This window comes from Notothenia rossii (genome assembly GCF_949606895.1).
Source record: "Notothenia rossii genome assembly, chromosome: 4".
Taxonomy (NCBI): domain Eukaryota; kingdom Metazoa; phylum Chordata; class Actinopteri; order Perciformes; family Nototheniidae; genus Notothenia; species Notothenia rossii.
In genome coordinates this window covers 41,740,699-41,766,843 of record NC_136902.1, presented here as the reverse complement: position 1 = coordinate 41,766,843, position 26,145 = coordinate 41,740,699, and the positions used below count along the sequence as shown (strand labels likewise).

At 42.3% G+C, this 26,145-nt stretch overlaps 1 protein-coding gene across 4 annotated transcripts in view; it reads right to left on the bottom strand.

Annotated features, from left to right (window-relative positions):
- flna (filamin A, alpha (actin binding protein 280)) overlaps nucleotides 1-26,145 on the bottom strand; it is a 65,258-nt gene that overhangs the window by 22,897 nt on the left and 16,216 nt on the right. For all 4 annotated transcript variants that reach the window (XM_079674869.1, XM_079674871.1, XM_079674870.1 and 1 more), the window contains exons 3-23: nucleotides 17,838-18,086; nucleotides 15,789-15,886; nucleotides 14,136-14,283; nucleotides 12,120-12,238; nucleotides 11,959-12,036; nucleotides 11,660-11,822; nucleotides 10,730-10,930; nucleotides 6,814-6,951; nucleotides 6,087-6,213; nucleotides 5,868-6,004; nucleotides 5,559-5,755; nucleotides 4,656-4,769; nucleotides 4,411-4,554; nucleotides 4,198-4,321; nucleotides 3,491-3,651; nucleotides 3,302-3,392; nucleotides 2,444-2,613; nucleotides 1,808-1,925; nucleotides 1,529-1,641; nucleotides 1,203-1,352; nucleotides 393-711 (exon numbers count right to left, since the gene is read on the bottom strand). In XM_079674869.1, coding sequence (XP_079530995.1) covers nucleotides 393-711; nucleotides 1,203-1,352; nucleotides 1,529-1,641; nucleotides 1,808-1,925; nucleotides 2,444-2,613; nucleotides 3,302-3,392; nucleotides 3,491-3,651; nucleotides 4,198-4,321; nucleotides 4,411-4,554; nucleotides 4,656-4,769; nucleotides 5,559-5,755; nucleotides 5,868-6,004; nucleotides 6,087-6,213; nucleotides 6,814-6,951; nucleotides 10,730-10,930; nucleotides 11,660-11,822; nucleotides 11,959-12,036; nucleotides 12,120-12,238; nucleotides 14,136-14,283; nucleotides 15,789-15,886; nucleotides 17,838-18,086 — 3,159 coding nt within the window. The remainder of the gene's footprint in view (nucleotides 1-392; nucleotides 712-1,202; nucleotides 1,353-1,528; nucleotides 1,642-1,807; nucleotides 1,926-2,443; nucleotides 2,614-3,301; nucleotides 3,393-3,490; nucleotides 3,652-4,197; nucleotides 4,322-4,410; nucleotides 4,555-4,655; nucleotides 4,770-5,558; nucleotides 5,756-5,867; nucleotides 6,005-6,086; nucleotides 6,214-6,813; nucleotides 6,952-10,729; nucleotides 10,931-11,659; nucleotides 11,823-11,958; nucleotides 12,037-12,119; nucleotides 12,239-14,135; nucleotides 14,284-15,788; nucleotides 15,887-17,837; nucleotides 18,087-26,145) is intronic.

Here is a 26,145-nt window from a genome sequence, read left to right as displayed (position 1 = left end):
TGTTGGAGATTTGGTCACATCTAGGGACGCATCAACTCCATAAAGACACATCTGAGTGCTTTTCTTTTTCCAAATTAGAAATATGCACACTACTACACTATGTGGAACTTATTGGAATCATTTTTACACAGGATTATATGAGATCACTTTGACTGATTAGATGGAAGTGATGGCACAAATACTGGATTCATAGCGACAAAAAGAGACTGTAATTCTATTTGGATTGGTCACATCTGACAACAGAAAAAACAAATTGAAAAGGTTGACCATTTTTTTTAAAGTGCATATTTATGCAAATGCCTACATATAGAATATGCAACAAAAAACATATCTAAAATATAGTGACCAAAATTATTTATAGGAATAATTGATATATCATATCATTAGTGTACCTTTGCCCTCCACTCCTGGTCCGAAGACACGGACTCCACTGGCGTCCACGGCGGGCTCCACGGTGAGCCGGGCGGGGAAGTTTGGCACGTCCTGGCCTCCGTAGCGGATGGTGAGGGTGTAGGAGCCGGGGTACAGGGGGATGTAGGTGATGGTGTAGGTCCCGTCTCCGTTGTCCTGGATGTGGACCTCCGCCTCGGTGCCGCTGTCAGAGATGATCTCGATGGTCAGCTCGGCCGGCCCCGCGTTGGTACAGTCCACCACGAACTCCCCCTTCTCCCCCACCTTGGCGCGCTCCAGGCCTGGACCAGAGCAGCGCACCTGAGAGTAAAGAGAGACGATGTGTATCAGCAACAGATTACTTTTAGTTAAATCATGTTTTAAAATATATAATTTTATATATATAACAGAATGACTTAGATTCACAAGCATGAATATTCCAATCACCGCTATCCACAACTAATAACAGAAATAAAAAATAAATAAAAACACTTTAAAAAAGAATATAAAAATAAAAGAAATAATTTGTATTTGTTAAAAAAAAAATCTATATAAATTGTGTATATTAAAGTAGCATCAGTCAGAAAACCAAGTGTTTTAGAGAGTGAATAAAAATATGCTAAGAGTGTGGAGTGTATCAGAGTTGAAGCATGAGTAAGATAGTTACAGATAAAGTATGTAATGAAATATAGATATCTGAATGCAGAAAATAATTTATATCCACGTAAGAAATAGAGCGAAAGTTCATTTACATATTGTATAATTCACATTTCCTCGTCTGGATGTGTAGTGTTTGACAGTAACTGTCTCACCTTGGAGGGGTCTGAGACGGGGTAAGCTGTGGGGTTGAAGGGAGATCCGGGGATGGGGACTCCGTCGTAGGTCAGCTCCACCTGGTAGGGCCCCGCCTCCCGGGGGATGAACTTGACCTGGCTGCTCTCTGGACTCAGCCCGGGCTCAACCTGCAACAACAAATATTAAAAGTTATAAAAACACATTAAAAGAGTGCATGCATCATGTTAGGATAAAAACGTTTCTCAAACTGTTAGACATTTATCATTTTTATATATTATTAAAAAGGCAATTTATGTGAGGAAAACATATGGTCAGCTGATATTCAGTTAAACATGTGTAGTACCTTGCTGGCCACTGGCTTCCCTAAAGGTGAGGTGACCTTGGCGGCGACCTTCCCCTGACCCCCGGCCCCCTTCGATTTCACCGTCACTTCCTGGTCTTTGCCGACAGTCATCTCTACAGAGACAAAAATTGGATTTCATGTAAGAAATGCTACAGGTGAAGAGTAACAGATGATTGTCGCATTAATAAAACCAACTGAGACCCAGAAACACCAGCTAGTGTTCTGTACAGATCTTTATATGAGACCGTGGTGAGTTATGACCGATAAGGAAGTACGCACTGTCCCCCAGGCCGGTGACGTTGATCTTGCTGAGGTCCAGTGTGGGGGCCACAGCCACGTTGAAGGGGCTCTTGGGAATGTTATCTCCGCCATAGGTCACGGCGACTCCCAGAGGACCCTGGGGCAGGAAGGGGAGGGACAGAGATGTTATCACACATGATTATGAAGCAACGGGTGGAGAGAATGATCCTCACTCGACTTAACGCATCCTAAAGAACCAGAACTGCAGACCAACAGCTGACCAAGTCAATCACAGTGCTTTATCAGAATGTGTTTCTTATTAAGTAAAGTTAAAAGGATTAGTTTGACATTTTGGGATTCAAATAAGCCACAGTGCTGAGCAGAGTACAAACAAACACTGAAAAAGACTTTTTAAAAAGGTAAAAACATGAAAATGTTGCCAATAACTTTCATTAAATGAAAACACTGTGAAAGGGTTGAAGTGGTAAGACAAAAAATATCTACTACTCAAAGATTGACAACATTGGGGTAGCAACCAGTCAATCACAAGGTAACCCCGTCCTATACCCTGCCTTAACGTGTATTTTAATCTAAATGGGACCTTAATCTACCAAATTAACATATGTTAAAAAACTGCATGTGCATGTTAGTATGCGAGTGCTTCTCCCATGGTACCTGCTGCACAGGTGTGTATTTGACGGTGTGTGTGTTGTCGTGGTTGTTGACGATCTCAAAGTCCTTCACAGCCTCTCCTTTGGTCGGCCCGCTGAAGCTGCAGTCCAGGTTAGCCTTCCCCGCTGCTTTGGTGCTCACAGTGAAGTGGGTGGGCTTGTTCAGCTCCACACCTGAGAGACAGAGAACCAGTCAGTGAGTCCGACTAATCCAAGAGGTTTCATTTTAATCTCTCAAACTCCAGCAGTTCATAAAAACGTTGTATCAGTTCCTGCCAATTCATTCAGAAAAACCTCGTAAAAACGTAACTCAATTTACTCAAGTACTGTACTTAAGTACTTTAATGACAAACCTGTACTTGTATTTTATGCTACATGTACTTCTGCTCCACTACATTTTGAAAGGCAAATATTGCACTTTTGACTAATACATTTATACAACACTCATAGTTACTCTTTACATATAAAACACATGGTAAATAAATAAAGTTGGAGTCGTGTACTACAAATACTCAAGTATTTTACAGATTAAATGGTTAGTAAATTGGCCCCACATAAAAAAAACTAAAACCTTGGAATGCTACATATATTAATAAGAAAAAAATAACAAAATATAATATTCTAGAACAAAATAATACTGTAAAAAGAGCCATTATCGTAACATTTCCAATTCAGTACTTTAAGACCATAGTATTTGTACTTTTAGAAAATAAAAATCTGATTACTTCTTCCACCCCTGGTCACATGTGGGAATAAGCTCTGAGCAGCACTATAGTGAAACAAAAACTGTAAAGAGAAAGCTGCAGATTTAAATATGGAGATGGAATATTTCCCACTGAATAAATACTGTTCTCTTTCTCACCGCTGCGGCTGAGTCCGGGGCCCTCTGCCTTCACTTTGCTGGCATCATGAGAAGGGTCCACTTTGATCCTGATGGGCGTCATGGGGATAGCCTGAACACCAAACACAAGCAGTCAGACACATTTGATCAAACCCAGTGAATCCTGGGCCGTCCACCTGCTGCTGTTCCTCCTGCTGCACTCAGACTCACCTGGTCTGCGAACAGCACCATGATCGTGTAGCTGCCGGCACCAGGGGGGGTGTACTTCACTGTGAACGTGTCGTTGTCGTTCCTGATGATGTCAAAGTCGATGTCGGCCTCTGCTGGCCCCACCACTCCAGGGGCACACTTGATGCCTATGCTGATATCCCCTGAGGGCCGGAGACAAACGTCTTCATTACTTCATGATTGAGAAACTAAAATAAACACACTAAAATGAAAAATAAATACGCTTAGGGGCAGTATAACCAGTTAACTATCGACAAAGTTTAAATGTTCTTTTTCCTCTGTTTTGTTCTCCACCACCTCCAGAGTGATATTTCTGTCTTTTTAGCTGCTAAATTCTTCCATGTCTATAGGCCAATTGGTGCTGAGCTGGTGATGTAAAGTGGGTTTACAAAGCAGTTCAACTTCCTGGAACAATGACGGCTAAAATTGCAACCGGAAAAACCAAAACAATGTGCTGAGGGACGCTTAATTGTTCTGGGAAACCAAAAAGAAAGCAGAGCTGTGCAATAGTGTTTTGTGGTTTGAAACTACGACATAAGCAGCAATTTGATCCATTGTGGATAAACCAATGTTGATTATTGCAGTTTCAAACACACTGCAGGTCTCTCATTAGTTTATAAAACGCCAATCAAGCAGTGTTAGAAAATACTTATCCGTGAGTAATGTGCGCAACAGTTATATGTCTCTACCTTGTCCGGCCTCTGCACAGTCCACAGTGAAGTACGTCGGCTCGAAGGCCTTCAGGCCGGTCTTGGCCACCCCCGGGCCCGACACCTTTACCTTGTTAGGGTGACATCCTGCTCCAATATTCATCTGCAATCAAAAACACAGAAGCTTAAGACACTTTTCTGTAATAATGTCCTTTGTGTAAACCCTCTAAACGTTTGTGTGTGTGTACTCACCCTGAAGGGACTCTCGGGGATGTTGACCCCTCCCCAGGAGATCATTGCAGTGTGTTTGACGGGTTTACGTGGTGTGTAACTACAGGCATATGTGCCGTTGGCATTATCCTTAACCTGTACATCCACAGGAGTTCCCTCAACATCCTGAGCACAAGTGGACACAGAACAAAGAGGTGTGTGAGTATACTGAGGATCAGAACACACACATGCAGCACATTTCTGCTGGAACACACACACAGCCCTACCTGAGCCACAATCTTCAGAGGAGCTTTTCCTCCCTGCTTAGCGTCCACTGTGAACTCTGTGGGCTTCCCAACAGCCAGACCACTGCTCTGGAGACCTGGACCCTGAGCCTTGACCTGGAACACAAATCCATGGAGCTTAAGGAATACAGCTCTACATTGGGCTATAGCTACAACGCTGCAGGAATACATGTCAAAGGCTGCAAAGCTGTATAAGGACCAGTGTAGGTTAAAAATAATATGAATTACGCAATGTGGATAATATACAGTATATATATATATATATAGATAATATAACACTAGACAAACCACACAGTTACAACAAATACAACTCATCAAAATGGTGTTATCTATGTCAAGGAACCACATCGCTTAATTTTGCAAGGTTGGGTGGCTGGCAGTCCAGCCAGCAGTCACTTGCATCTCGGTGGTTAAATCAGCCGAGGCTAAATATCTATTGCACCATACAGACTGACTATATAATGACATGCATTGTAAACATATTAAGACCCCATATCCAGCTACAATAGATGATAGGGAAAAATGTCTTTATTCTAAAAATGTTGGGTGCTGGAAAAAAAACAGAATCGAACAAATAAAAAAGAATCGAATAAATAATTCCGTACCATGATTTTCATGTTTTCTACATTAATTTGTAGATGGAAAATGTGTTTTATAGCACCTCAAGTATTTAGATCCTCAGGGATTCTGAATTTTGTCACAAATATATGACTTAATCATCACAGGGAATATCCGAATCTCCTCCTTGTAAATGTACAACTTTGTTTTATAAAAAATAAATATAAGCCCTCCCTCAGCTTTGTATTTTTTGACACAATATACAAGATTGAAAGTGAACACTGATTGCCGGTGTGTATGTGTTTTGCTGCGGCAAAGTGTGAATACCTTGTCGGGGTAGAAGTCTTTGTTTGGTGCGTTGACGATCTCGGCCATGAAGGGAGAGTGCTGGATGTCTTCGTTGTTGCAGAGCACGTGCACGGCGTACTCTCCAGACTCTGTGGGCCAGTAGCGCACGTCACATGACCCATCGCCCTTATCGTCACATTCTATCTTGGCCTGAGAGGGGCCTTCCACAGAGAAACCTGAACGGGGAGAGACAAACACACCGCGAGCTTAGAAGGGCTGCGAGCGCAGAACTGAGGGGAAAATGTGGATACTAAAATGTTCAGGATTCTTTCCCCGTGTGTTACTCACCCAGTGTGCCAACATTGTCTCCAACAGCCTCCACCACAAAGTCAGCTGATTTGCCGACTATACCGTGCTCCAGCCCCGGACCCCAGGCCCTCACCCTCTGGGGGCCGGCCTCAGCGCCGATCTTCACCTCGATGGGACTAAAGGGAGCAGAGGGCGATCAGTCAGAGGACAGGGACAGCGGTTCAGTAGCAGAGTTTGTTTCAGTGTGAGTGTGTGTACCTGCGGGGGATGTGCTGCCCTCCCCAGGTGATGGTGATGGAGTATGTCCCCGGGGTGGTGGGGTAATAGTCAAAACCATACACACCGTCTCCAAGATCTTTTCTTTTGCACGGCTCCTCAAGACCCTCTGTGAACACAGTCCTGCACTTTAGTATTTTTTTTTTTACATCTAACCAATTTGTCTTAACTGACAGATTTAAGGCCAAGGTGAAGTTAATGGCAATGTATTCTTTCTTGTTTTGCATCATGGATATATGATAAAAGAGCCGATGTAGAAATCTAGAGACTTTTTGAGCAGATGATCTTCTCTCCCTAGAAGAGAGTCGACAAGGAGTTGATGGATACTTGAAAACTAATGATGAAAACAGTTCATCATAAAGCTAGTAAGAGTTTGTAAGGATTAGTTCGACAGCATTTTCAAACGTTTTATTTCTTAAGGACACATATGGACTAACTTTGGTTGAGCAATACATTGTTGTTTTTTATCGCAATGTCATCTTGTGCAATAAAACCTTTACTGACTGCAATATGGTAAATAGTATTATTCCCTCAAAGTATTTACTGTACTGGAAACTGTTTCCTGTCTATTGGTTGTTTTTACAGGTTAATCAATGATTCAAATGTCATTTACAATCTACATCAGAACCAGTATCGATAAAGAGTTGATCAAACCATTTCCAATGTAAAGAACTAGGTGGTGTCGTTGTAGTGTTTGCGCTGGACTCACTGGGCCCCTTGATGGAGACTTTGAGCTCTCCGGTGCCGGCCCCCTTGGTGAACACCTGGAAGTCTGCGGTCTCCTTCACCCTCAGGCCTTTGGGCTGCAGACCCCGACCCTTGGCTTTGCAGAGGCTGGGGTTGCATGCTGTGGAGAGACACAAAGAGTGAGACAGGAAGAGATGTATTCTGCCTCCAACAGTATGACTGTCAGTGGTGCTTTCAGGGGAGACGGGGAAAGAGGTGCGAGGTGAAAGATGAATATTACATTCATCGTTTTTGAAAGACTGCTGGAGCACTTTCAGTATTCTCCTCGTATCCATCCATCTTATCTGACAGAGGGAAGTCTTAGAGAAGTGTAAAGGAAATGACTCTTTATCCTCACACAGGAAGTGGAGTATCCTACATATCTCCTGCCAGCAGTTACTCAGTCAGTGGGGACTTAGAAACCAGAGAATCGACCCATCAAGTCTTTAAACTACGGAGGGTAGAGCGGTGCTTGCAGAGGGGCCAGTTTAGTTTGATAGTGAATGTGTGTTTGAATTTTGCACGCCTTCAAAAAGAGGAAAACATGTCAAAGCTAAAGTATGGCTCTTCAGTTGATGTACAATCGTAGTTAAGACTAAGACGATCATTGGTTATTTTTATTCTGTAACTGTGGTTCCCATTGATGTACCAACATTTAGTTTTTATGTGTCATGTGTCTTCAATATAAATATTTTTTTAAAGAAATAAAAAAAGAATATGAGGAGCCAGTTAGGTGCCTCTTAAAGACTAATAGCGGCCCACTGCTCCTAATACTAGGATGGGATAAATGCAGGGTCTAAGTTAACGCTGTGTGTGTGGTGATGTGTGACTAAACGATATTCCATTCTAATCCTCCATTTCCCTTTTAAAGATCGTACAAATAGGATCTGTTGGGTCAAGGGCTGATGCCCTGCAGGAAGCAGAGGAAACCCTGCAGCAACAGAGGCTATTAAAAGGGGCTCAATATATTTTACAGGAAGTGGACTACTTAAGGACACCAGAGGAAGAATACAGTTATATTTTATTATATTAAAATCCTTTTTTGATGTCTTCAGGGGATGTGTGCAGGTGTGGTATAAATGTGTGAACCACTTAACACAGGGGTCGGCAACCCGCGGCCCACGGGCCGCATGCGGCCCTTTAAGCCCTCTGCTCTGGCTCCCTTGAGCTTAGACAAAAATAAGAAGGAAATAAAATAAAAGTACTTGTAGGACTATTTATATTTTGTTGCACGGTTGAAAATGTTTCGTATCTTGTATTTTGAGGTGATACTGTGACACATAAATAAAAAACAAAACGGTTTTAATTAGGTCAACTAAAATATGCGTCACATCCTGCTACGGTCCCGCACGAGCGCCTTTTCTTGGAGGCACTCGCGCGGGGACCCCCGGCTCGATTAGCGAACTATGGATAAATCAAAGAAAAGTACCGTAGGAACACAGGATTTAATTCTGTGTGGACAGAGTTATATGCTTTCACAGCAAAAGATGCTGGTTTACCGGTATGTTTGATATGTAGAGAGAAGTTGTCAAAGGTGCTGCAGCCTTTACGTATCGAGGAACAACACGGGAGAGGAAGACAGCTGCCGATCTTCAGTCATAATTCAATGGGGTATGTAATTTATTTCAGAAAACCATTTTGTTATATTCCATGGAATGCTCTTAACGTCCCGATAGCAATGAATATATTAAATGCTTTGACAATAAATACATACAAAAATTCATCTCTGGAAGCCGTAGCGCTGTAAAAAGCACGACCAATCATTTTAGCCGACCCGGCTAAAATAACTGGATGGCCTACCTGCCTTTCAGCCTTCAATCTCTGTTCCATCTGTGCAAAAACTTATCTCGTGGGCTCATTGATGATGCGCGTTCGTATGTGTTGGAGGAGGGACTCTGTAAGAAAGTCTGAAGGAAGAGGCCTATTTTTTCCGGTTGTGTATTTTCAAATTCTAGCGCACTCGAGCTGGTTTCTCCATTCTTACCTACCCTACCTTTAACTCTTTTTAGGATGCAGCTATATGTTTTATTTATTTCAAAGTGGGCCCATTTTAATAATATTTTTTTTTCCTTCAAATGTTCAGAGGACTCCCCAAGTGCTGTGTTTAATTTATTTTAAAGTAGGCCTCTGTATTATTTGTAATTCTCCTTATAGGAGTTATTTGTTTCTTATTAGAGGTTAACAGTTGTATATAATGTAATAAATAGCCTAATAAATGCAAAAAAACTGTAGTTTTTGTCTGATATAACAATAAATACAACTTTATTAGCTATCAAGCTATGAAATATGTTTTGCGGCTCCAGACAAAATATTGGGGGGGAAAAAGGAGCAAAATGGCTCTTTTGGTCAAAAAGGTTGCAGACCCCTGACTTAACAGAAGTTAATAATCCAATAACAGAGAAACATTTGTATGTTAGAAGGTTCATCCACCAGGTTAAAGGAATACTATTGTAGTGAGTGCCATGGGGAGACAATATGTTTTCTAAGTGCAGTGAGAAAGTTGCTTTTGGAAGGTTAAACGCCAACACAAATGGATGGAAGCAGAGCATTTAGTAAGATAAAAACATGTTGTTAAACTTAAGACTTCAAGTGAGAATACAAACTCCAGCGTAATAATTGTACACTTGATCCAACCAGGGATATATATATTGAACCAATAGTCAATAGAGAAATATCTTTGCAATAACAATATGAAAGCTATTTGGTCTACTGATTATTACGTTATTTTGAGGTTAGATGATCGTCAGATGACTTTTACACACACACACACACACACACACACACACACACACACACACACACACACACACACACACACACACACACACACACACACACACACACACACACACACACACACACACACACACACACACACACACACACACACACACACACACACACACACACACACACACACACACACACACACACACACACACACACACACACACACACACACACACACACACACACACACACACACACACACACACACACACACACACACACACACACACACACACACACACACACACACACACACACACACACACACACACACACACACACACCAAGAGAGATCCCAGGAAACAGGAAATGATAGCAGAAGGAAGAGCCTGCTCCAGAGAGAGGACAGATACCAGCAGGCCTCTATCAGAGAGAAGAGAGGAGGAGGAGGAAGAGGGAGGAAGTCCAGTAGAGCAGCAGGAAACCACAGGACAGCATTAGATACAACTGAAGAGAAAACAGCAGGAAAAGCAGATATATACGAGGTATCAAATATATTTGTGCCTTTTAGATCCAAGTAGACTTTGTTATAGCCGAGAGTCAGAGTGGTGCAGGAATGAGTCCTAAAAGTTTATGAGTAAGCATTTTGCCAATTCCTGTTCTGCCATCTCAAAGTAAAAAAAAAGTTCTAAGGTTATTTGCTTTAAATGAGATCTGTAGGTAACAAAAGCTGTTTCAAACAACTGATTAAATAAAACTACTTAATGTCATAACGTCAAATATTAGCCGCGGTAAGCTTAGCGGTGCTGATAGCTTTCACTTCTGCCGATTGCCTTCACGATTCATAAATCATAAAGTGATGGTGATAAATTGAGGTATCCTGTTGAACAACACGTGTAAGTATCATAACGTGTGTTTGCCACAGATGATATTTTCTGAAATAATCCGTTATTCAATAAATAAATCCTATTGGCTTTAGTCAAGTGAGCCCTTGTGAAGCTAACTTACGAAAAGCGTCACTGCACCACTCTATAGAGGCTTCCATCAATGTAATGTGGATGTACAGGGGAAACATTAACGTACAGAATGCTTCAGCAACATCTGATGCCATTTTTCTCAGGGATGGTGATGTGGAATAATTGCTGCTTATAAATCAATAGAAGTCCTACCCTCGCCCACGGTGACCATGAAGGGGCTCTTGCTGATCTGGCCCCCAGCGAAGGTGACGTAGAGGGTGTGCTGCCCCTCCTGGATGGGCTTGTAGGTGCAGCGGTAGCTACTGTTGCCCTTGTCTTCGATGGTGCAGGGCACGATGCTCTTCTTGCCGGCAGGGTCAATGATCATCACCTCCACCTCGCCAACACCAGCGCCTGAGGACAGAGCGGATAGAGGTCAAGGAAAATGTGTAATTATAAAAATTAGACGCACAAGGGGTCGCTCAATCAAAATGATAATGAGGACTTTTACTAAATAACTACTCCATTAAGGGTTTGACTGCATCCATTGCTGTCTCTGAAGTCATCTTCTCCCAGTTAGGATACCTTCACTGATCATGGTTCGGGAGCTTTTTGTAGCCAGAGCCTCTCCAAAACAAATGTATTAAACACTGAATTAAGCGGTTCCATGTTAAAAATGGCTAAGTAGATATAGAGTGGAGGGGCAGCCTGCTAAACGCTAACATTAGCGAATCCTGTTTCTCTGATAAATGAAGATCCAAAAACATACAATGCATAATAAACCGTAAAACATAGAGTTAAAAACAACGAAGATCCAAACATTTGACTTCTTTATTGTAAAAGTGTGGCTCTATATTGGATAGTCAATTAATGACTGCCTCTGGCACACAATCAAACACTGACACATGTCGAAACGTGTTTAAAGGAGATACAACGCCATAAAAGGAGACGCACCATCACTTTAAATATTTATTTTATATGTATACATTATCCAAGTTTAAAATGTGAACTTTTTGACATTTGAATGCAGAATTGTGACATGTTATACATTTTTGCAAGAAAAAAAATTCCAGTTACATTTTTTGAAACTTGAGGAAAGTAAAAAGTCCAAACCTCTCTCGCATCGTCCATATTTTCATTTACCTGCAGTGTAGACGTCAAAGTAAGTGCTCTTGTTGGCGATGTTTCCTAATGGCTCGATGCCTGCCCCCTGGGCTGTGGCCTTGCTGGAGTCTCCCTGAGCCATGCCGATCTCCACCTCGAAGGGGCTCTTAGAGATGTGCTGCCCTGCAAACAGCACCGTCACCTAGAGAGAGAGAGAGAGAGAGAGAGAGAGAGAGTTAACAGAATGCTAAGGTAACCATAACAGGGCCTCAGCAGGTTTGTCAATATCTTAAAAATCCTTGGATTACATTTTTTTATATTTTTTATAAATAACTCACCTTGTGCATGCCTGTGACTTTAGGGATGTAGACGACAGAGTAGGTGCGGTTCTTATCATTGTTTCCTGTCACCTTAGCCTGGAAGAAATTGTAAAAATGTTAAAACTAGTATGACAAGATGATTCAAAAGCATCTCCAAAAAAAAAAAGCCTGGTTCTCACCTCCTCTCTGTGTCCTGCAGGGTCCTCCATGTACACCAGCACCTCCCCCATCCCCGCACTGATGGTCTCCACGGTGAACAGAGCCTTCTTCATTACAACGTTACCAACGGGCTCCACACCTGTCCAGAGGGGGGGGGGATACATAACAGCATGTGTTTGCACATTATAACAACATACAGTAAATGGATGACAGTGTCTCCCACAGATCTGGGGCCGTATTCACAAAGCATTTTATCTTACCGCTAGGAGTGCTCCTAACTCGCGCTAAAACATTTTACGTAGGAGTTTTTTCTTAAAAGTTATTCAAAAGCCGCTGAGACCTACTCATACTAAGGATAAATCACTAAGAGTGAACTAAGAGTGACGCGCCGTTGCTATGGATTACGTCGATTCTCGTGCATGAGTTTAGAAGCGGTCAGTACGGTGATTGGTTGTTCAGAGCAGGCGGTCTCGGTGAAACTCATCCGCAACATCCCACAAACGAGCCCACTAAATCACCGAAAAACAAGGAAATAGCCTAGGCTAGAAATGTATTCCTATCAAATAGTTATGGACAGTGCAGTTAGCAGAATACACGCATGATGACAAGTTTGTGCAGACCACGATAATGACGTTGTATATGCACGTTAAAGAGAGAAAGCAAACAATAAAAATACGTAAATTGCATTAAATCAAGGGGGCAATTAAAAGCACCCTGCAAACTATTATTCAATGAGCATATTTCCAGCACTTAAACACTTTCAATAACAGCCCATACCGCCGTTCAAGTCCCCCTATCATGATGAATGAAAACAATCTGCGTGTTGATGGAATGTACTTTCTTTCTATTGACGAACACGTCCTCATCTTTTGATGGCGCAATTATTTTTATGTGCGTCCCATCAATAGCACCGACCACACCGGGCATACCTGCAATTGCCATGAAGTTGGCTTTGATCCTGTGTAGTTGTTGATTGTCCAAAGGAAACCGGATAAACTGTTGGATGATATGTGGTCTAGAGAGCGCGTTGATGGTTTGGTTTATGGCACGGCTGACTGATGGTTGCGATATTCCTAAATCATCGGCATTGCAAAGTTGCATTTTCCCTGTTGCTAAATATCGTAGTGTTGCCAAACATTTTTATTTCCGGACTAATCGGGTTATTCCTGTTAGTCGGGGATGTTATTGCATCCCGCACTAATTCCACAACAAGTTTGATACCCTCACGATTTAGCCTATATCTCTTGATCAATTCACAGTCTTCCATTGTCTCCAAAACATTTAGTCTCGCAGCCATTTTCAGATTCTTTGTGAATAGGTCTTAGTGAGTTAGGAGTCCTCTCGAGGACTTTTAAGCTCTCCTAAACTTAGGTGCTACTTGTAGGCCTAAAATACTTTGTGAATTGCTCTTAGTGAATAAAATTAGGAGTCCTAAATTTAAGACTGACACGCCCATTATGTTTAGGAGTTTCTCCTAAATTCGCCAGTTAGGAGCTACTTTTAGCCCTAAGATCCTTTGTGAATACGGCCCCTGAAATATACTTGTGGTGGTAGCTGAGAACTTGACCAAGTTACTTGAAATGGTCTACAGACCTTGTTGTGATCAGTTCTGTGAGGGAACTACTTTATTTCTACAGAACTACACCTGCCAACAGTATCACCACAAAGAAGGAAGTGTTCTCTCTCAGCTAGCTGATGTACAGCTCAGCAGCCTCTCATCCATGAGTTAGAAAAGATCAGTGTATTTAAATGGCCCTACATTTAGAGGATAATAATGGATATTGGGATGATCTGCCCCTTTAAATTCCTCCTCCGGCACAGGTCCAACCTCTTGGACCACCTCGCAGTTTGTTGGTCTATGGCTAAAAACATGTTAATCCCCCCGCTCTAAACTGATCCAGCTGCTCAGCTCGGGCAACTCTGTTTCCTTGTTGAAGTCTAGCTCCGTGTGTGTGTGTGTGTGTGTGTGTGTGTGTGTGTGTGTGTGTGTGTGTGTGTGTGTGTGTGTGTGTGTGTGTGTGTGTGTGTGTGTGTACCTGGCCCATAGGCACGGGCCTTCTTGGGGTTGAGTTTGGGCCGCAGAGGAGCGCCAGGCTTCAGTTTAGCCTTGGGGAACTGGGACAGGTAGGTCATGACGGAGTGTTCGTCCACATTGGGGTCAACAATCTCTTCAGGGGTGATCACCTAAGAGGAGAATACAAGGAGACAAATGTTTTTTTTTAAATGGCTATGTTTCCATGGTATCATATAGAGTGGTGCAATAATAAGTCCTAAAACCTGGAAATTGTGAGTATTTTAGCACTTCCACTTCCCTCTTCTTTTTTGGTTAGATCTGAAATAAGGTCTCTTGTTAAAAAAAAAAGTGGGGAGATGTTCACGTTTTGTTCTACTACATTAAAATATGTCAGTAAATAACCCACTGGTCAATGTCCAAAGCTTATATGTGTGTTATAAATGACAGTTGCTTACAGGTGACTAAATTAGCCGCATTTAGCTTAGCAGTGTTGATGTGACTGTGTTTTAAGTCTGATGTTTGCATTTAAGGTTTAAAATTCACAAAGTTGTGTCAGTATGTTGAGATGATACTGTATTATGTGTTTGAAAAAGATCTTATTTTCTGAAATTACCAAAATCCAATGGAAAAATGCCATTGTCCAGTGAGCCGTTGCTATGCCAATTTCTAGGTCGACTTACAATTCTTAATCACTGCACGGCTCTGTTTGCTGATTGAAGATGCTATGTTTGATTAGTTGCCATGGAGATCATACCCACATATATCAAATGAGTAGTATCGTGATTTTTTTTCCCAACCACATGCCAACCTCTTCCTCTGCTCAGAAAGTACCTGATACGCTCTCACACACAGAGGCAGACACACATTGTCTGATTCAACAAGCCACAGAGAAAGTGTGCGAGCAGACCCAGAGCTGAAGGCGGAAACAGCAGCGACCACAGAGTCAACTGTCAGCACGCGATGCTGTGCCAACCATGCCAACACTCTGCCAGACGCTCAGCAGAGACCCGGAGCCAGAGACCCGGAACCAGAGCTGGGGAAGTCTGCTCAAAATCTGTCAGAATCCAACAACTAAATTCACATTTTCATTCTGTTCAAAAACCTAACCAGATGAAATGTTAGAGTTCAGATTCTGTCCATTCCCTACAGGATGCCCAAGTGAGCGCACCACCAGACTGCATAGTGTTGCAGTATGTTAATAAGGGTCTGTCCCGAGCAGGAGACCATTTCTATCTTCTAAAATAAAACCTACTTCTCACACCAGTTCTGTAGTATTAGGAATAGGCTGACACTTGAAAAACAAGTCATTATTATGATATCTATACGTTTCTTATATCTATAGTTGAATACTAACCAGAGCACCAAATGGGTAATGACAGTCCCCAACAAAACATTATGTCCTCCTGCTTTTATTTGCAAAAAGCTATGCATGTCCAGATCTGATGGTCTTGAGTCTTAAATTGACCACAATGTTGTCAACATATGTATGGACCATAAAATGTAAGTTTTAGGCCAATTTATTTTTGCTGAACTATTTGGCATAATCAAAAGACTTAAGGCCGTGGTTCAAATGGTCACGTTATAAATCTAAATTAGTGATAACAATGGGAAACATGATCTTCTATAAAGAACACATATAATAGCTTTTCTTATGAAGTGTAATGGTTTATCTGACCTGAGGGATGCCCAGCCAGTCGTCAGCCTGCTGCATGGCCTCTCGGGCGTTGTCCACTGGTTTAGTCTGATCCCACTGATCCCAGTCAGGACACAGACCTGCAGGAGGAGAGACGAGAGAGGGATTTACAGGAGGCAGCACGGAAAAACACAACATGACAATAACATCAGATTCAGCACGCCTTCATAAGAATGTGATGAACCAGACATGCCTATATCTAATCAGGTCTGTATACAAAGAGTTGAATTCAGTTGTATTTGATCGGAGAATATGTAGGAATAAAGGCTGAGGGAAATGCTTTGTGTTAAGAGTTATGCTCTAGGCTTATGTCATATTTATTTATTTTAACTTTTTTTGCTTTATGCAAGTCAATTGATGTTTTATTAGGAATAGCCTTCTTTTCAAATCTATAGTATCAAAGTACTGTTCAATCTACATGCCTGATTATGTCATTATTTCTGTAGCCCTCCTTTCAATAGTTTAAGCACAACAATAAACACAGCTAATATTTGACCTAAATTCCTCTAATGTGTCCGGAACATTCAAATCTCTCCGGACACAAAAGAACAAAAAGGCTGATACATAAAAATAAAAATAAACTGTATTTAAATGTGTTTTTATAAGATTAGAACATTAGAACACAACAAACATTACAGTCTCCATGTTTGATGATTTGCCTTAGCAACATAAGTATCGTTGTATAACATGTCTTACAATTGGGCAGCAGAAGAAAGGAGACGCCTCTCTTTCAACTCCACACTTGTTGTTGCATATCAGAGAGAGAATTGCTTCCACTCTAAAACAGTTGAGCAGTATTTCTGAAGGATTAAGGGACATTTAGGTACACAAAGAAAGAGAACTGTTTGTGATACAGCCAATGTCTCTAATTATGGCAGACGTGTTGGCTCCAGCCTTGAGGCCACAGAGAGGATGCACTTCTAATCTTCATTTGAAGGAGAGTCTGCAGTTCTGCGGCTCATCAAGCGGTCTGCCCTTGCATTCCTTCATTGGATGTCATGATGTTCCTTTATTATCAGAAATGCATATCCTTGCTAACCGTGTCAGCAGTAGCTTCTTGATATATCTGACTGAGGGTTGTTGCTTAAGGACACTGTTGGATATCTCCTGCTGCATCCATTGTTGAATCCTTATCTCCGGCTGGAGGCTGTTGGTGATCCACAGGTATGCCAAACATCCCGAGCATGTGAACAGAATCTTTTTTACCACTTTCCCTCACCTACACCGCCCCCCCTCAGGGCCAGCTGCCTGCCCTCAGTGTTTAGTCGCACAGATGGGAATTACGCACTAATGCTTTCTGTGACCTGACCTCAGGTCTGCTGCAGTCGGCACCATGGTGTGCAGACAGTTATGGTTCTTACAGACATAACATACAGGAAGCAACATGTTTTTAATTCCATGTAAAACTGAGGTGCCAGTGTCTGGTTGCAAACAAAACACTGAGGCTAAAGTTGTCCTTACTTTGAAGCTACGGTTGCTTTAGAGTTGGCTCCAATGAGCCCAGAGATTACTCTAGGATGTAGAGGAAAACTATTTTATCTACTTTTCTAATTGGTTATTTGATTAATTGTGGGGTTTCTTTTCTCCTTTTTCCCCCAAAGGTTAGAACTCTACTATAGCCAATGAGCAGACAGGGCGCCCAACCCTTTTTTATGTTTCTATTTAAGTATTCCCTTAGGGCTCGCTAGAAGTTATTTAGTAACCATTGCACACCCATACTGGTCTCTTAACAGTGAAAGGAATTGGGGAACATTAATTCATGGTGATTGGAGGGGAGGAGGAGACACTAAAAATACTTTTTCCTATTCATTTACATCAGAAAGAGAAGTCTGTAAATGACCCAATAATATTTTCAGAGGTAAATCAACTAGCCAGTACAGACATGTGAATAGCACTCATTCAAATCATTCAGGCCTAAAAGTTATTAAATGCGCTAAAAGCCAAATCTGCTGGACGAATCAATGTTGAGACACAGAAAGATGCTCCCCCTCACACACGCTCCCACTCAGACACACACACACTTTCCCTTACCTGGAGCACAGCTGTCGACCAGGGCTCCCAGAGCCCGGCCGGTCTGCCAGTCCCTGTGGAAGTTGGTGATAGGAAGCTCTGGCAGTTTGTTCTGGATCCATCCCAGCAACCTCTGCTTGGGCGTCTTCTGCTTGGCATCTCCCTCCTCTTCCTCATCCCACATGGGCATGGAGATGGAGTAGTGCAAGATCAGGGTCCAGATCAGACCCAGGATCAGCTTCAGGTTCCCATCCACGATGGCTTTAGAGTCTGCAGGAGGAAGAGAGAGGGGCACATTTGAAGTTTGCATGCTTAAAGATTCAGACCAACAGGAAAACCGATCGTAGAAGACAAACCTGGTTATTCAAAAGTGTTTTAATAAAACAAGAAACTGGCGCACCACAGGATGAAAGTCATTTAAAATGTTCTAAAAATGATTTGGGGGTGCAGCCGTCCTTCAAAATAGAGGAAACTGTATAAGAAACTAGGAAGTACTACTTTTTTCAATCATTGCTCTTCTATTTAGACTTCAGAAGAGAGAATCTGTAATTATATGGGATTTAAATTCCAAATCCCCCCCAGGAGCATCGCTGTTATCTGCTATGGCTGAAAGGAGGAGTGGCCGGATGCATGCCTAGAAATCATGGACCATGGTCTGGTCAGAGATATAAGCCATTATACCTCTTTGTGCATACTTGTATCTAGCTTCAGAGAACGCACAGCACTGAGTCCGCACTGATAGATCACATTCATCTGAATACCTCAGATGCAGGTATAATGTGGGTTTTGGTGCTGCCTGATTATGTTGTCCATTCCCCAGCTGGTTTACATCACATCAAAATCCCCTTCCTCCCCAAAATAACTTTGTATACACATGAAAGCATGCTAGAAACAGGCAATGTATTCCTTTTTCATTGTCAGCTGATGAGTATGACTTTTTCATTTATATCTGGCATCTTTCAATACTATCACCTGAAATCAGTTACAATGGTTACTTCTATTTGATATCAGTGACTCCCAAACCAGAGTTATTGATTGTTGGAAAAATAGAACAACTTTTATGAGTTCTATTTTGTTTATGTCCGATATATAGCGTGACTTCTTCAGAGACCTTTTTCTGCAATGGTTTGCACGCTACATGGAGTCCAACAGGGCTCCATTCTTGGTCCACTACAATCCAGCCTGATTCACTCATCTCATCAGCCAAAAGGTCTTGGTCATTGTAATTGTCACAAACAAGGAAGAGCTTCAAGCTCTCAATATGTGACAGCTGTCTATATTGCAAAAGAACAACAACCAGCACATCTACTGACATGTTGGGGGGTTCTAACATTTCAGGCATTTGTCTGTGTTGTTCAGACAGAGCCACGCGCTCAGCTGCAAGCAGAGGTGGTGAGGCAACCAGAAGCTAGTTCTCACACGAGGAAGAAAACCACATACACACACAGCGGCAACAGAAACACTGCACCCTGCACACACATGTTGCACAAGAGGAGCAGCTGATGAAGAGGTCTGATTGCTCAGGTCCAGCCGTGAGGAGAGGGTTGAGCGATGCGTTTTTGTGTCTTAGCTGATGATAGGAACACAGTCATGGAGGAACATTCTGGTTCTTGTAACGGTTGAAAGGCTATTATGAGTGTACAAACGATTTTGCTTTCTGCAGGGGTATCTACAAATGTTTACTTGTAGGTCTGTTAAAAGGAATGAATCCCCTTTGTGACAGCAGCTGTGTCCAGTTGGCAGTTTCTCTCGGATTTTAGATTCTTCAACACAGATAAAAAAGTGGAAAGAAAGCATGCAAACATCATAACAAACACCGTTGGACAGTCTTTACTCATTTCAGTGCTGCTGACATTGTTGTAAACTTTTTTTGTTGTTTAGACTGGAATAATTGTCGCTATAGCAAAGTTTCATCTTCAACAAATAAAGTCCTGAATTTATTTGTCTAAGTTGTTTTTGTATAGCATTGTTTGGGACTGCAGTGGGGGGTTGCGGATTTGGTCAAAACGGAATATGTAAGGCCTGCAGTAGGAGTGTCTGAAAACTGTTGAAAGAAGGCCCAAGCCAAAAGGATTCTAAAGCCAATCAAATGCACAGTTCTACTTCAAATGACATCAAATAACAGGAGTTCTTTGCCTGCATGCAGAACTACAACATCTCAGAGTGCTGCTGTCTGAGTTCATGTTCCAACAGAGAGATGTGCTCGCAAGCTGCCAACCCCCCGATACATGACATGTCAGCTGCTACCAGTGAAAAAATATGCTCATCACAAAGAGGGACTTTGAGTGAGCTGGATTGTAATAGCAGAGCAGAGGAAGAGGCAAACCAAGATGCACAAGACAAGAAAGAGGGAACAAGAGATATACATGTAGCAGAGAATTGCCTTCAAAGATGATTGGTTATAGCATGCCACATTGTTACATTCCAGCCTCGGGACCCATGTTGCGTCCTTTTCCCCCTCTCCACAACGTTTCCACAAACACAAACTTTAAAAAACCAAGTTGCATAAGGACAGAAAACTGTCAGCTATTATTGTCGATTGTACTGTTAGCCAAGTCAGAATTATTTATTTAACGCAATATTGCAATATCTCTTTTCCCTGAAGGGGCTTCAGATGATAGAAGATGAGCTCGGTGCACCACAGGCTGGTACTTGCAGCAGGAATGTAGCTCCGTACAGAAGAGGTGTGTCACACAGCGGGCCGTCAGCCACCTCAAGCAAAAAGTCAAGCAGTGTTTACCTAGTGATATGTTGATTTATATCACTTCCATGATTCTGTTCTGTACAAATTCATAAGTAGCGATGAACTGACATAAGTTTCGCTTTTCAGCAGGAAACGGGAAGTAACCGGATAGATTTACTCAAGTACTGTATTTTGAGATACTCGTACTTTACTTGAATATGTGTTTCTACTTGAATACATTTCAAAGGTAAATGGTTTACTTTTACTTATTTATTCAATAACTTCAGTTACTTTACAGATCTGGATGAATGATGTGAAATATAATCAAGTGTTAAATCAGACTTTAGTTCCACCTGGAGTAAATTCACAAGCTACCCTGCAGTATACAAAGTCATTCAAACTAGCTGCACCTTTACCAGCTTTGAAAACACTTTCATGATCAATCATTATAAAACATATCATATATATTATTCTGAAATGGACCAATCTGCACAATGACTACCTTTCCTTTTGGTACTTAAAGTATATGTTGATGCTAATACTTTACTTGAGTAATATTTTGACTTTTACTGTAACAGAGTATTCCTACACTCTGGTACTTCTACTTTTTTACTCAAGAACAAGATCTCAGTACTTCCACTTTTACTCAAGTACCAGATCTGAGTACTTCTACTTTTACTCAAGTACAAGACCTGAGTGCTTCTCCTGCCTCTGCTTTTCAGGGTTTCCATCTGTACTGACATTTTCACATGAAGAATGACCAACTCTAAACCGATTATCCTTATTGTTGTTTATAATATTGTTCTTGTAATCTTTGCAGCTCTTTACAGGGCATCATGTAAGGGAAGAGCAGCAGTGTGTCCTCCTGCCGGGCATTGTTAGGACATCAGTTCCCTTTGCTCTGTGATGAGGTGTGTATATGTGTGTGTTGCTCTTTGATTCATGCCTCACACACAAAGCCACTAAACATGCAAGGAATCTACCAGCATTCCCGGCAGACCACAGCCAGCAGGCCTGATGGAGCCCATATACGGACACAGTCTGCCACAGATCAGACTCCCCCTCTGCTGACTCATAACCCCCCCCTCCTTGTGGGTGTGGGTGTGTGTGTGTGTGTGTGTGTGTGAGAGATGTAGAGGCAACAGAAGCTACCGTATGGAGAATGTGCGTGTCTGCTGTTGATGCTCCATCTGCCCCAAAAACTCCCATGACTCATCCATTTGGCTCGTTGCCGCAGACCCCCCCCAACCTAGCCCCAGTGCCATGGCTCTGACAACATAGCAACCCCTGACCCACAGCCTGACCCGATCCCAGCGTCTCAGGGAGGGAGAGGGGGGAGCAGAGAGGAACGTTTGGACATCTGGAGCACATTAGAGACGTAAAGGGACAGAACAGAAAGCCAGGTCCAGTCGTGTGGTCTCTCCATTCCCTCTCCACCGCTCAGAGTATCCTCATATTTATTATTTGTATCATATATAATAGAAGAATATTAGAAACAATCGCATGACATATGACCATATGTGTGTGCCTACATGATTACTACTACTACTACTACTACTACTACACAGATATTACATTATTAGCTCCTATGGGGTTATTATGGGCTCGGCATGTTTTTCTTTGTCAGCAGGACTCCGGTACCACTGGAGCGATTTCCATAAAACTTGGTATGTAGCTTTGGCTAAGGAAGAACCCATTCAAATCTACATTGCGTGATACGTGCTTCATTCATGTGGTGCTGCAATAAGCAGAACACTTTGTTTCTGACAGGGAGGATTCACAGAACCAGCTATCAACGTGTTGTTTAAAAGCTCAGAGGTTTCATAAACTCATCTCATCAAAGTCGTTAGACTTCCAAACTTGGGAAAGTGGAAAATCCAAGAAGCACCTGAATGCAGCATTGTCCTTAGGAGAGTTGGGATATGTGTTCTAATACAAATGTGTTACTATGTCCTGTATTATATTTCATGACTGGCATTTTAAAAAGTGGCAAGTATAGTACGTGATTATTGCTCACATTTTCCTTTCAGTAACCGGAATCTTATATATCCCGCTAGGTCTTGGATTACACTGTAAACATTTTGAATGAATAAAACTGTGCTGAGCTAAACAGGGATTGTGATAGAAGAGGTAGTGACACACATTTCACATGAAACTTTACGAAGTAAAACACCAAAAAGTTTGCTTTACAACTGTATGAATTCAGCTTGTAGTTTCAAACATCCAAAAGCTTGTATGACCTGGAGTTCCCTCTTTCTCTTTCCCTCACCCTCCCTCCATGCAACAAGCCACACTAGAGCTACTACACTTCCTCCACTTCCTTTCTATTCCTTCAAGTCTTCCTCCCTCCCTCCCTCCCTCCCTCCTCTTCACTCCCTCCTCTGGAAAAAGTTCCTCCTGATTTTTTAGCCTTAAAAGGACAGAAGCAAACTGGATCCTGGCAGCCCTCCCATTCCCTGGGCTCTGGTTACAGACGAAGGGGAGGGGAGGGGAGAGGGCCGAGATAGAAAAGAGGAAATCAAGGCAGGGAAAAGTGCTGTGTGGGACATTTTTAAAGCCCACACTGACAAAAGCTCCCGCTGAGGATGGGCTGGGGAAGGATCATTTAGTGAGACATTTACAAAATGAAGTTTGAAGGGATAGGGAAAAATGAGAAGCATGAGGAAAAGCGGGAGCAGCTATAGGGACGGGCTCGGACAGAGGCTGAGGGGGTGGGCTCGGACAGAGGCTGGGGGGGTGGGCTCGGACAGAGGCTGGGGGGGTGAGAGGAGGACATCGCTGAACATGATGAATGAGGGGGGTTAATAAATACCAGGCGGCTCTAACAAATTGTTGTGAGAGAACTACGATCAGCCGGAGAGCAGCGTCTGGTCTCACAGTAACTCAAGAGTCCGTGACCTGGCAAAAATGAGTCAGGTTTAGAGAGTAGAGACATGGTTCTGGTATCCATGATGGGTCTTTTTGTAGATAACAGCACTATTGTAAGCAAAGATTACAGGATATGGTGTCACTGTAGTTTATGTGCAAAAGACCGTTTCACTTTAATATCTCCTGAGTAAGGTAAAGAATATGTCTGCTTGTTCGGTCTGAACATGAGGCATGGGGTGCTGGGGCAAGTTTCCAACTCTGATGTAATGCAATAGCCTGAATACCACTGTACTGAATAGGAATGTGCACTGGGCTAATCCTCAGTATCCACTTGACCGGTCCCCTTTGCCTTTGCAGACAGGAAGTTATGCTAATGATAATGACCTGGCAGGAAGTGATCCATTTTGACCTAACTGAAGCTAAACTCTGCCTTATCTCACTCCCTGGCAAACATTCATCTCTGCCCTCACCCTCTCATTTCTATCTTGTTCCTGAAGATTCATCTTGATGTTGTATATGACATCGCTGACACACTTAGGCTCGCAGTAAAGAGACCATTTAGATTTTCCGATGCTTGTGTACAGAGGTCTTCATTACCTGAGCTGACTCTGCAGTTTTAGGAGTCTTGGGAGTTAGTTATTTTTACTGTAATTACTCAGGACACTTAGTTTTATACCTGTATTAAGTGACGTTTTGGCCCCCCGGGGGCAGGGGAAACTAGCTGTAAAGATGGTTTTGACATATCATCACCCTATAAAGTTAATATGGTGAAGCAATCATGTGGAGTTGTGTTTACGGCTGCCTGATGATGCAAGTCCACCACTCACTCTCATTTTAACTCCATTTTGGTCTCCATTAGCTGCTAGTGCTACACTATTGGCGCATTTCCATTGCGGGGCCTCGCTCGGCTTAGTATGGAATAGCTAGGCATTGTTAGGACTGGCTCACTTTATGCTGAGTTTCCATTACAGTTTAGTAGCTGGGGCAGTAACTATAGTAACGCAGTGTAGGCGGAGCCGTGACGTCATCTTCAATGCGAACCACAGAAAAACATCATCAGCCGTTAGCTGTTAGCCCTCAGAGATCACAGCTCCTCATATCTGTTCAGAAACTAGACAAAAGTTAAACAAGTACAAACCACAGACTGTCTGTGTCATGGAGAATACAGTCGCTGGTTTATTTCTGTCTGTATAGGCCGTTGTTGTGAGTGTGGACGGTCGGAGCATGTACTGCGTTAGCTTAGCCAAGCTCCATTTAGACAACACGCATTTTAAAAGGTTTTTATCCTGCCGTCTGTCTGCAGACTTGTCAAAGCATTAACTCATGGTTTTTACTAACCGGTATCAGTATGTTGTTACTTCGGCATAATTTTGAAACGTGTATTACAATTAAATCACGGTCAAATATATTCATCTTGTTGTAGTTTTAGCCCTCTTGCCAGCGATTCTCTCTCTAGTTTAGCATACTCAGCCAGACTGGTTGTTGGCCCGGAAAGCACCTCGATTTTATGGGGCCAGAAAAACTGTGAAATAGTACCCGCTAGCCGGTACTACGCCTAATGGAAACTCAACCAAAAACGGGCCAAGCACGGCACGCTTAAACCGCGCTGTAGTGGAACTGCGCATTATGTTCAACTGCTAGTCCCTGCCTGTTGGCCATCTGCTGTTTGGTGCTGGACGGGTAGTGTGCTCAGGTTTTAGAGCCTTCTGGCTGAAAACAGCTGCAGAACTCCAAACTGATAAGAACAAAGACATTAAGCTAAAACAGGAAAGTTGTGGGCCGTGAAAAACAAAACAATGAGTTGAAAAAAGGTCACTAAGGGAGGAACTGCAGAAATCTCTTGGGTCTGTTATAATAAGCAACTGTTTTATTTGCCTGTCATTTCATCCATTGCTTATGTAAAATATTGATTGCAGCAGCTTTAATTACAGCTTGCTGTTATTTGGAGTTTGGGGCTTTGACAAAGTACATAGTGAGACTATTTAAAATGTAGCTACAATAAAAAAATGTGCCAATACATTTATACCAAGGTCTGTCTGTTAAGTCATGCGTGAGCAATAATACAATTCATTTCTAATGACATAGACAGCTGTAAAGAAATATCTATTGACAGGTTTTCTGTCTCAATGTGATGAAGTCACTTGATCTGTCTGGGATTTTGAGTCTGAATCTTTAGGTGTTTTTAGACGGATAGCGGTTGCTTTTGCAAATTAAAATATTTCCATATATGGATGGTCTGATCCAAATAGAGGTCAGGCATCTTGTCAGGTATCCTCCCCTGCTCTGTGTATCTGCCCTCATCTAACAATGCCATGCACCGCAAGTCAAAGCAGGTTGACACAATCACAGTAAATCAGTTCATTCCACCACCCGCCCTACACACACTCCATCACAATTACAACACACCAAGGTAAGCCTAGTTTATACTTGTTGAAAGCTATTTATAATTCAAGTTATTTGCTAGAAGCAGCCGGCGCCTAGTTACAAAAAAACAGAAGAGCAAGGAGCCGTGCTTTATGCAAAATAACTGATGACGTCACGTTGTGTGAACACCAGAGCGAAATTAACAAGGCTTTCGAGGAATTGCTCAGCAGTCTGATTGTTCACAGCTGAGCCCACCTTTTGTCTTAATTAAGCTGTCACACAGACAGTCATCATACTGTAGGTGTCAGAGTAGCTGACAAGAAATGAAATTAAAAAGGAATTAAAAAGCAATACAACACAAGAAATGCTAATGCTCAGTACCTTTGAACATGTCGTACATGAAGTTTTCAATAA